The sequence below is a fragment of the Colius striatus genome, chromosome 1, assembly GCF_028858725.1.
Source record: "Colius striatus isolate bColStr4 chromosome 1, bColStr4.1.hap1, whole genome shotgun sequence".
NCBI classification, from domain to species: Eukaryota; Metazoa; Chordata; class Aves; order Coliiformes; family Coliidae; genus Colius; species Colius striatus.
In genome coordinates, this window is record NC_084759.1 from 199,436,539 (window position 1) to 199,448,933 (window position 12,395).

Sequence of the window (12,395 nt, forward strand, 5' to 3'; positions counted from 1 at the left end):
ATCAGTTTATACCAGTTCTTATCAGATATAAGCTGCAGAGAAACCAGAGGGCCTCCTCCTGAGCACTCCACTATGGGCCTTATAGTGCTAGAAAATTTGGGCACAGTACAGGAATAAAGAGGTTGTAGACTTAAAGCAAACTGCACTGCTCCAGCTAATTTTGACAGGCTATGATTACTTTTTTCCTTAAGAATGAGACCAACAAGAGAAAAACTAAATTTAATTTATTTTATCAAAAACTATAGGAAGATAGCAATACTAGAGATCACACATTATGAAAAGAAAATGTTCCTGAGCTTACAAACTGCATATTCTAATGTACACAGTCCTAAAACATACATTAGAAATAACCCAAAGATTGACTTAATGTTGAGATTAAATAGTCAATAGCTTTTCTTACAGGTGATCCTGCAGCTTTAGTTTTGCTAAGAAAAAAAAAGATTAAACCCAACAGAAAAGAACAGCTCAAGGATAGATCAAGGGTTACCAGTCCCTGGGAGGTGCACGTGCCCGCCTGAACTGGCTGTGACGATGCTCCCAGACCGCAATGCAAAAGAAAGGCAGAAGCCAGGCTGCTTTAGGCTCCTTTAGAAACTGAAAATAGGAGGGTTTTTCCTCCTTTTCCAATTTGGCAGTTTTCCCTCCCAAACTCATAAAACCAGCAAAAGGAGTTTTAAAAGTGACGCAGTGTCCCTCCTGTGAGGCAAACGGACTGACTGCAACCCAAACGCACCGCGAAGATGGACGTGGCAAATACTGCTCAAGGCTCCGAGACACAAACTGGATCCATGGGCTTGCTTCAGAGAAATACCTAATGCCCTTAGCTCCCAAAACCTCACTTCACGCTCCTTTACTTGGCACACAAGAGGTAATACAGGTCTTGAAAGACCACCAGTGTGTTTCCAGTGCTACTGGGAACACGCTGCCTCAGGGTAAGGGGCAGACAGTGAACTCAAGTACTACTACTGCGACTTTTGTCTTTTAAAATGCATTTACTTGTGGTATTTAAATTGAAGGGGGCAAGGACACAGACAAGAAGAGCATGGAACCAGCCCTGTGTGGCCATGCATGGGAGAGGCCAGGGAGGTCCTTTGGCAAGGACCCCATTTCTTGCAGCAGCCATCCTGTGCTAGCAGGGAAGGCTGCAATGGGTGGAGGAGCTGGAGACTGCAGGGCCCATCCATGTGGGATGCAGCACCAAATCGGGCTACATGCAAGAGAAAGCACTAGTGACTCCAAAGGATGTAATCATCTGGAGTCGGTGAACATTAAAGCTCCACATTCCACTTCAAATTTATATATATATATAAAATACTCATTGGAGATATGCTGTGAGAAAAACTGACCAGATTCAGCATTTACCCCAGAGCATGGATGCAGGTGAGCCTGGTGATGTCAAATACTTCGAAATCTAAGCAAACTTTGTCCTACCCATTAAACAACATAAAGTCTCTATTTCAATGCCTATCTCTTCATATCAGAAATTACAAAATTCACACTGTGCTTTCCACGGCCCACCCTCTTCACCCTAACTGGGAAACTGACTTTGGCCAGCGGCATACAAAACTTTACTTTCTGCCAAAGAACTGGATCTGCAGTGCAAATGCAACTGTGCTTCTTACTGAACAACCAACCTGTATTACCCTTTGAAGCACTCTGCTTGGAGTGCTGGTAATTGACGTGAAACTTAAGGCATTTTCTGACAAATTCAGTATAGGGTTATACGCTGGGTACTCAACTTTGTTCACCTGAGCCAACAGCTGTGCACCTTATAAAGGTGACTGGCTGACCTATGACACATAGCCAGCATCCGTCCACACAGCACCCGCTGATGGAGCGACCTTATCCTGCCTCACCTTACTGACATTTACACCCTTTGTAAGCAATATGCATGTTTTACACAAGTTTTCTAATCCATAAGAATAAAGCACTTAGATCAGCCCTGGAGCGTGGCTGTAACTCCACTCATAACCTACCTCAAACTGCCCTTCGGTGGTTTTGAAGCCAAGCAAAACTTGGCAGATATTATGAGTAGACTGAGACAACTTTAAGATGATCAGGAAAACAAAAGAACATCCCAACAAAGACGACTCAAGCAGCTGAAGAACAGTAAATTTCTCAGCCTTTACATTCAAGAACATCTTACAAATGTCTACATCAAATGGGTAAACTCCCTGCTAGTCTAACTTCACTGAAGTTAACATTTTTGCAACGAGAAAAAACAGGCCTAGTATCTTTAAAGTCTGTCATTAGGTAAAAAAAAAAGGTCACAGTTATGGAAAAACTCAACCAAAACCAATCGTGGATACAAATCAAATCCCACAGTATTTTTGCAGCTAGCAGGTAACTAAGCACATCTCTCTGATGTATCAGCTCTGTTAGACAACAGGCTGCTCTCTCTCTCTGTTCTCTTGTTATTGCTTCCAAACTGTGGTCAGTAATTTGTTTCAGCAACAACTGCCAAGTTTCTGCCATGAAAAAAAATGGTGCATGTTGCTACCAATTGTCCAGTATTTACAAATTCTCTGCAGCCCTCCTACAGCACCCTACCTAAACGTCAGAAAGTAACAACTGAAACATTTATATATGCAAAACTTTTAAGTAACATAATGTCAGCTAACAGAGACCTTGACCTGAGGCCTGGAATCTGCCACAACCAATTACCACACTCGCATGGAGCTCAATGGGCGTTTTACAATTCGCGTTCCTCTGAACCTTCATTTAGACAGGAGTCCAACAGCTGTCCTTAATCCTTGCCTCCCTCCCAGTGCCATAAATGTTATTGCTAATCTCTTGAAGCTTTTCTTGATACAATAAAAAAGCAAAAGACCCATCAGCCGTGATTTTGGAGTCAAATTGCCACCAGTCTTTTCAAGGTATAGAAAACATGAACCATCACTTCATCTCACTGAAAGCAGCTCCTAGCAGGCCTATGCCTGTAAGCTCACACTTGAATATTCCAATCAAGACACATTTTCTTTGCATACATTTTACTGCTTCCTAAATAACAGTCTAGAGAAATCAGGTTTTAATCCCCGTTATTGGTTCTGTATTTGCCTGAAACATAACGTCTCTTTCTTTGGCCATTTCGATTACGACCACGATGCCTCGTTTTCACTGCGGTTATTTACATTAGATGTCAGAATACTCGAGTAGGTGTGTGAAAGAAGAGTCTTCTTTAAAACACACTGGAAAAAGAACAGAGTATTTGTGACTTTGGATCCTGGAGCTCAGTTGAGATAACCTCTGCAGCACACGGCTCCACATTTACACACTGTTCTGATCCTTTTTTTTGATGGGCTAAGACCGTCGGCAGAGTCTGAAGTCAGATCTATCGAACCTGTGACAAGACATAAACACAAGGAAGTTCTAAAGACAGCTTGAAACCACACTGGGCATTCAATAAGTCATCTACTACTCCAGTTCTTGAAAGAATTGCGTGTGAAGCCATGCTCCAACTACTGATGCCCACCTTGCTCAGGCAGCACATAGCACAGATGTCAGAACTCAAATGCTCAACCAACTCGAGCCTTGTTCCCTCAGGTCTGTGTCCACTCTGACCTCGATGAGGAGACTGAGTGTACCCTCAGTAAATTCGCAGATGACACCAAGCTGGGTGAGTGTGCAGACCTGCTTGAGGGCAGGAAGGCTCTTCAGAGGGACCTGGACAGGCTGGAGCAATAGGCTGAGGCCAATGGTATGAGGTTCAACATGGCCAAATGTCAGGTCTTGCACTTGGGTCACAACAACTCCAGGCAATAATACAGGCTGGGACAGAGGGGCTGGAAAGCTGTCTGGCAGAAAAGGACCTGGGGTGTTAACTGACAGCTGCCTGAAGATGAGCCAGTAGTGTGCCCAGCTGGCCAAGCAAGCCAGTGACATTGTGGCCTGTATCAGAAAATGTGACCAGCAGGGCCAAGGAAGTGATTGTCTCCTTGTACTCAGCACTGGTGAGGCTGCACCTTGAGTGCCCTGGTCAGTATTGGGCCCCTCACTACAAGGATACTGAGGTGTTGGAGTGTGTCCAGGGACAGACACTGGAGCTGGGGAAGGGTCTGGAGCACAAGTCTGATGAGGAGCAGCTGAGAGAGCTGGGGGTGTTTAGTCTGGAGAAGGCTGAGGGGAGACATGATCACAGAATCACAGAATGGTAAGGGTTGGAAGGGACCTTTAGAGATCATCTAGTCCAATCCCCCTGCAGAAGCAGGTTCATCTAGATCAGGTCACATAGGAACATGTCCAGGTGGGTCACGATCACTCTCTACAACTTCCTGAAGGGGAGCTGTAGTGAGGTGGGGGTTGATTTCTACCAGTAATGAATCATTGACAGGACACAAGGACATGGGCTCAAGTTGTGCCAGGGAAGGTTTAGATTGGACACTAGGATGAACATTTTCACCAAGAGAGTTGTTAAGCATTGGAATGGGCCACCCAGGGAGGCGGTGGAGTCACCATCCCTAGAGATAAAAGACACGTAGGTGAGGTGCTGAGGGATATGGTTTAGTTCAGTGTTGGGCTAGCAGTGTGAGGTGAGTGGTTGGACTTGATGGTCTTAAAGGTCTTTTCCAACTGTAATGATTCTGTGATTCTGCAACTAGCTGGGAGCACAGCCCACCTTGTCCTTCCATCCTCAACATCTGTACCATAAGACCACAACTGAGGCCTATGGACCACAGACAAACCTATGGTACCTTAACAATGCTCAGCTGCCACAAGTGTCCTCATCACTAGCAGATCCCCTGGAAAGCAGTATACCTGAAAAGCCAGGTAAATGCCTTTGAATAGAGGAAAGCTTTTTTTTTAAATGGTATCCTGACCATTCTTTTGAGCATTCCTGTGCTAAATCTTCAAAATCATTTGCCTTGCCAGATGTTGCAACCACAACTCCTTGCTGCAAGCTCAGAGTGCTGAAGGAGGTAATGCTCCAGAGGCACATGCAAAAGCTTCTGGGTGCAAAACCACAGAGCTGCAGCAGTGAGATGCAATGCCCTGAAATGCTGACAGCAGCCAGGCTGCAACAAAACCCACCAGTGCCCCAAACCTCCCCCAAGAACAGCCTTAAAATCTGCAGACCTTTCATCTGATAGTCAAAGGTTAGCTCTTCTCCAGCCTTGATGGTTCGTGTAGAAAACAGTGCTATTCGAGGAAGACGCAAGTCGAGGTTATCAATAAACACATTGAAGACTTGAAGATTTGGATCACACTGAAAGGCAAAAAAAGAACAAAGTCTCTGTTAAGAAAAATGCACACAAAGTTCCCCTGAAGTAAATCAAGGCCACAGAAAACAAGAACTGCTCCTTCTCTCAGTGACAGAAGTCTGAAATGCAGTTATCTTCTGCAATCAACAAATTCTGTTCTTGAAATAGCATTAAAGAGGAACACTCACAGCTCAGAGTCCTTTCCAAAGGCAACCCTTATGCAGCAGGGAGACTACACTAACATGTATCAGCATATTAGGGTACCTTTAGGGTACATATTAGGGTACAGAGATGACAACAATAAAGAGGACAGAGCCATTAAAGAGCCCTGCATTTACTTAGAAAACCCAGAAACAGAATTAAGTTGAAAGAAAAAAAGACCCAGTTTTTCAAGCCCCACATTCACCAATGTGTCATAAGGTTTAAGCACAGTTTGTTAAACCTCTGCATACTTTTTTTGTTAATGTCCCACATTAAAGAAACAGAAGTGAAGCCAGACATTTAACTTTACATCAAGAGTGAGAATATTTCATTGCTGAAAGCAAAGAGCAACTGGCTGTACCTAAAACTTGTTCCTCTTTCTCCCTGGCAAGCCCACATGAAATACAACCACCACCATCTCCCAAATCCAAAGACATGACTTTACTCTATTGCAGAACACTGACTGTATACCTCACAATAGTAATTTTTCACTGGGGAGTCTTTGCAAATGCAGTTCAGACTTTTTGCTTTAGGTACAACTTTAGGTTGAACAGGAAATAAAACACTACAAAATTTCCTGTTTAAAATGTACATTTGAATTTTCTGGCAAATTTAGGTTTAGGAAAGAAATGGGTATCTACAGGGAGAAACAGTAAAGAAGGCACAAGGATTTTCATGCTTTCCTCTGCTCATGTTTGAGGGATTAAATTTGGCACAACCTCCCATCCTGCCCTGCTACCAAACAACACATCAATTCCTATTGTCTTGGACTCTCTGTTGATTTTATTAAGTACTTCTCAAGTTTCAGGTCTTTCAGTTACTTAGAAAAAACCAAACCAACAGTATGTTGGTTGTCTAGGAGCAGATGCCCACTTCAGGCAGCATGGCATTCCCAGATTTTCATAGAATGGTAAGAGTTGGAAGGAACCTTTAGAGATTATCTAGTCCAACCCCCCTGCAGAAGCAGGTTCACCTAGATCAGGTCACATAGGAACATGTCCAGGTGGGTCTTGAGGACCTCCAGGAAAGAAGACTCCACACCCTCCCTGGGCAGCCTGTTCCACTGCTCTGTCACCCTCACAGTGAAAGTTTTTTCTTACGTTTAAGTGGAACTTTTTGTGTTCCAGCTTCATCCCATTACCCCTTGTCCTGTTGCTAGATACTATAGAAAAAGGTGCTGCCCCAACCTCCTGACACCTACCCTTTAGATATTTGTAAACATATTAATAAGATCTCCCCTCAGTCTCCTCCAGACTAAACAGCCCCAGTTCCCGCAGCCTTTCCTCATATGAAAGATGTTCCATTCCCCTGATCATCTTGGTGGCCCTGCACTGGACTCTCTCCAGCAGTTCCCTGTCCCTCTTGAGCTGAGGAGCCCAGAAATGGACACAGGACTCCAGATGAGGCAAAGGAGAGAGGAACAGAACCTCCCTTGACCTGCTGGCAACACTCTTCTTGATGCATCCCAGGATGCTTCATAGTGTGGCCTTACTCTGAGTAAGGTGAACTACTCATTGTGTCATCTGACCAACTGGACTGTGCTGGCGTGAAACAAAACTACCACTCCAGAAAGACTATGAGCATGGTAAAAAAAGTGTTCAGAGTAGGAGAAGCTACTTCTAGCACAATTAGGAGAATTCTCTGAATTCTTAGTACGCAAAAGTCTTACGCTGTGATTCACAAAGTGGGACACATTTCCATATCGAGCTGCATCCACTGTAAATTCATCTGAATCATAGTCCAAATCAAACAGGTACGTATTTCCCTGGTTGTCATAGAGCTGGCCTCGTCTCTCTGCTTCCTCGCTTGTAATCACCTAATGAAAAAAACCAAAAGACAGCAAAAAAGAAACCCGCATCTTATTATTAACTATTGTTAAACTAAAACAAAAATGACAAGCAAGTTAGGAAAAACCTTTCACTTGGTAAAAAAATACCACATTTGCTTTTTAATGTTGAAATAGCATGCCATCTCTAATGAATGGAGCATACATGCATAGAGCTAAGCTAATTAGTTAGTAACTGAGGAAGTGTTAGTAACACATCTCTGGATGCAATTTATCTCCAGCTGATGCACAGTACCACTTTGACTCAGCAAAAAAAGAATCGGCATTTTCTACTGAGTTTTGATGATGACAGATTCAATCAACTGTTTCTACTTGAAGTTTCTAGACACACAATTTGTCATTAGACACAGATAGCCTTGTTTACTTCACATAAAATCAAGTTTCAACTTTCTCCCTTTGCAGACATGAAGATCAAGAGGTATCAGTCTTTATAGCCCAGGATTTATCTCCTCCCTCCCTAGAAGCATCTCTTCCTGCCACATTCAACTGCAATGAAAGCTCCTATTCATGATAACTTAGACATAACTTCACAAAGCTGGATCTATGCAATCAGCACACACTAGCACAAGGTACAAATCCAGAAACCTCCCCGCAAAGACAGTGCAGCCACTTTTGACAGAAGCAACAGATTAACTTCATCTGCAGCCTGTTACACTGTATTCTGTTGTGCAGACTCAGCAAAGAAATCATGATTTGGCAGCAAGATAGATAATAAAAACCCCTCTAAAATCTTTCTGAGGGATCATATTTGAGAACTTTTTTCAGCAATAGAGAGTAAGTAGATTCAGGTGAAAGGATAAACACATACATTTTCCTTTAAGCAACACAATTACATGACCATCTTCCTCCATTAACTCCTCAACATTAACACTTTGAATGATTGACTTCTAGTATGTTTAAAAGAAAGGTATGAATAGGAGAAGTTAGAAGACTTAGGGCAGAGTGCATGGAGAAAATACAAGTAAGATCATAAACATTTGTACAATGGGCCAGAAGGAATTATTGTGAGTCAACTTAGTAGTAAGGCAGATTTATGGCAGAAGTGAAATAGACTTGATCACAGAGGCTGTCAAGAGCTCCTAATGAGAAGATCCCTGAAGCAGAGTAGAGGCCAAAGCAGATAAACACAGGGCAGTACAAAGCTTCTGGAGTAACAAAAGGTCTGTATTTTACATGAAAATTCTGTTGAGTAAATTTCCATACTACAAGTCTTATTACTCTTAACAGCAATGCTACCTTGAAAGTTCAGAGAAATGAGAAAAGGGAGTGAGAGCCTGGGAAGGTGGCTTGCCAACAACTGTGCCTGGACAACAGCAAAAACTAAAATCATAAAGGTGATCAGCCAAGAATGAAGAACATGACTGCCATAAAAAAAGGGACTTGCCTTTCAAAACACTGCTAGGGTATGTATCTAAAATAACTCTTCAGTGACATATGGAATAAATCTCCTATTTACAGCCAACCTTTTGTAATTGCTTTTGAATGGAGGAACGTTGTAGACAATGTAATTTTGCTGTCACCTTGAATGTGTATTTATTGCATTTCTCCACTCAAAAGCAGACTTAGCTATAACACAGTAGAAGTCAGGAAGCGTTAAAACTGAAAGCTCACCACGATTTTCCACAACATGTCCTTTACCTGAAGTAATTAGTCTATATGAAAAAAATTACTCACCTCTCCAACATACTCCATCACAAAACTGTTGGTTTTGATTTTCTGGAGGGTTTTTACTCCCCAGCCACGGCCATTATTAGTTCTGAAGATGCAAAGAGAATACGGTGTACCTTTCTGTACTATCCTATTAGGGCAGTCAGGTCCACACCTACAAAATGAATTGCATTCATAAATGGGCAAGCCAGGCTGGATTTTCAACTTCTTTCGTTTATTGTAAGCCAAAACAAATCCAGCCTCCTTTGGACAGCACTTTTCAGCAGGGCAGTCAGTGCATTCACAGCCAGTTGTTATTCCATTGATGACATTGATCCCTGGAGCTGGTTTATACTCATTAATGTAGTAGAAGTCTAAAGGAGGGCCTTCAAGATCCACAGTGTTTTCTACCAGAATCATTGCTTTATGATTCTTTTTCCTGTTGAGTTCTTCTTTCCACCTCTGCAGAGCTATCCTTTGCTTAGCCTTTTTCACAATGTAATCTGCAACCGCGGGTTTCAAAGCTTTAACGTGGTTTCTCACTTTCAGTGCTTTGCCATCTCTCACACGAGACAAGTATTCGTTCTTGTCGCTAAGGAAGTTTTGAATAAGCAATGGGCATTTCAGATTTTTCTGAGGTTCCCAAGTATTTGAAGACTCTGGCCATCCTTTCCATTTCACAAGATAGTATTCTGTGCCCTTGAAATACAGAAACAGATACAGATTGAGCCACATTACATTTTGCTGAAATCACAGAGTGCACAAACACAAAAGAACTCTGGAGTGAAGAAACAGCAGAAGGTCTTGATGTCCCCGTAACAATTAGAACTGAGAAAGAGAAAAATCATGTTTTCTGTTTGAAAAATTAAGTCATGGCACAACTTTGCACACTTTACAACATCTCTAGGGGAAAAGAGATAAACGGCTGGGATGAAGTCTGACTGCTAAAGGTATGCCTGGAGGAGGCTAGTTAAGGCTGTAAGTCATGCTAACTAGTTGCACAACTTGCATGCACAAGCAGAATGTAATCGTATCACACACAGAACAAAAAAAGAGCAATTCTAAACTTAGCAAAAAAAAGTCTCCAAAACCCACTATTTGTAACACCAACCATCCTCCCAAAGTCGATCCACTCAAACCCCAAAATATTGTGTTCATAATCCAGAAGCATACATTTGGTACTTATTTTAAGAAGGCCAAATAACTGTAACAAGGCCAAATCCTGAGACTGAATTTCAGTGGCATGACCGAGCCATAGGAATCCAGTTGCAGCACGTGGCCCTGACCCGTCAGACTACAACAGTCAAAAGGAAAAACATAGACTGTTACCTGCAAATAAAAGGAGAAGCATCATAACACACACCAAGCTACCAAGACATCAGCACTTTGCTTAACATCTAGATAGGCAAAAGTGAAACAATTTACATGCTAACATCTCTGTGGTTTCAGGGAAAGGCCTTCCTTCAACTTACTGAATGCAACAGTTTCTTTTTGTTTACAGTTCAAAGTTGAAAAGATATTTCATTCAACGCCAGCAACAGCTTCATCCTCATGGCCTGCAATTTTGTATTATGAGCAAAACTACCTCTGGCTCGCTTACAAACTTCAGCTGAAAGAGTGATCAAATTGGTCTGTGTTTCTCTTACCTCTTCTACCTTGTAGTCACACAAATATTCCACCTCATAACTCTTTAGACTCCTGTTGGTGATTCCAAGGGATTTACATCTGAGATTTTCCTTCCTACATAATTCTTGGAGGGTCTCAAGTGAAGCTAGACATGGCACATACCAGGCTACAATAAGAAAATTGGTAAAGAATCCTATTTAATGTCTCAGCTAAATTGAAATAATTTCGCCTTATCCCAGAGTCCCCACATTAGCATCATTTGTGACAGCAGCCAAGTTTCTCCTACAACTTCAGCGTCTCACAAACTCAACGCTTCTCTAATGGGCAAAGTGAAACACGTCAATGATTCCCTGCACCTTTATTCTGTACAGGATGTACATTTATAAACAACAACAAATATTCTGGACGGCAGAGACTTCTGCAGATGAAAGCTGCACTAAGAACCAAATAGCACCGCCGCGATCACGGAACCCCGTAACTGAACTACAGCAATGAGATCTCCGTTCTTTCATATGACCGCCAAATATCTGTAGTTAGTCAACTGGAATCGAGCACCTGTGATGCAACCACGGTGACTGGAACCAGGAAAGATCCTCCGCGCTCTTCCAGAAGGATCGCGGGTGCCTTGTCAGCGAGGTGCATTTAAAGGGACGCGGCACTCGGCGGCACGGAAAGAGCGCCAGCTCCCTGCTCCGGCCCGGGAACACGGCCGGTGTGGGGAAGGGTGGGCGGGACGAGGTTCAGAGCCGGGCTCGGCGCGTCGCGCTGCGCCAGGGCCGTTCCTCCCTCACCCATGCGCCGGCCGCGGGGCCCTCGCGCCTCAGCGCCCGCCGGCAGCGCGCGGCTCCCCCATAGCCCGCCTGTCAGCCCCCGGCAGGAAAGGGCCGCCCCCGGAGGAATTCACCTCCGGGGCACACCGCCACGAGTTTCGGCAGGCGGGGAGGACGCGGCGGCCGCCTCTCCCGCGGTGGCCGCGGGCCCCTCTCTCTCCAACAACCCCCCCAACCTCCACACGTCCCTCAGGCGCCTTCCCGCCCTCACCCCCACAGCCTCTGCCAGGCGGCAGGCGGAGCCCCCCCAAAGAAGCAGGCAGCGTCCCCAGCGCGCCCCGCCGCCGCCGGCTGGCTGCTAGCGGCACGGGAGGAGCGGCAACGGTCTGAGCGGAGCTGTGCGAGGCAGCGAACGGGAGGCCTCCCCGCGCCCTCCCTCTCGGCCCACCCGGCGCAAGGCAGAAGGGAGGGGAAGCGGGAGCGGAGCGCGGCGGGGCGGCTTCGCCCGCAGCCCGGGCGGCCGCCGCTACCTCACCTCCTCGCCAGCCCTCCATCTTGAGGGAGGCCGCGCGCGCGGCCCCAGGCGCCCGCCGCGGGTGGAGGCGCGCGCGGCCCCGCCCCGCCCCGCTCCGGAAGCGGGCGGCGCGAGAGCGCGGCGGCGGGCGATTGGCGGCGGGCGCGCGGCGGCGGGAAGCGGGAAGCGGGAAGCGGGGGCTGTGGCGGGAACGGCGCCGGGAGCGGCGGGACCACGCTTACGGCCTGCGCGCTGTGTGCTGTGCTGCCACCGTGAAGAGCGCGCTCCGCCAGCCAGGGCCGAAAGCCGGAGCCACAAGAGGGGCACAGACACCTGTTAAAGAGCTACGCTCCCACTACACGCACTTCCCTGAAGGGGTGTCTTACTGCTAATAAGCTTTCAAGTTAGCCCCAAGTCCCATAAACCCCACCGACTGGAACTGTGAGGACGTTCCACCTCTTCAACATCTCTGGCCACTCGGTAGTGCGAAAATCTCTCTTATCTTTATAGCTGAAAGCAGCCTCAGCATCGCAGGCCCTGGTTCTCATAGAATGGTAGGGGTTGGAAAGAACTTTTAGAGGTCATCTAGTCCA

The 12,395-nt window shown here is 45.4% G+C and overlaps 1 protein-coding gene across 1 annotated transcript; it reads right to left on the reverse strand.

Annotated features, from left to right (window-relative positions):
- Positions 1–208: 208 nt before the first annotated feature.
- On the reverse strand, positions 209–11,885 carry SUV39H2 (SUV39H2 histone lysine methyltransferase). The gene is made up of 6 exons (XM_062019849.1): positions 11,824–11,885; positions 10,539–10,684; positions 8,920–9,591; positions 7,069–7,215; positions 5,074–5,203; positions 209–3,340 (listed from the first exon to the last, which is right to left on the reverse strand). Exons 1-6 carry the CDS (start codon positions 11,840–11,842, stop codon positions 3,231–3,233), a joined length of 1,224 nt encoding a protein of 407 aa, XP_061875833.1. The 5' UTR covers positions 11,843–11,885; the 3' UTR covers positions 209–3,230.
- Positions 11,886–12,395: the final 510 nt, after the last annotated feature.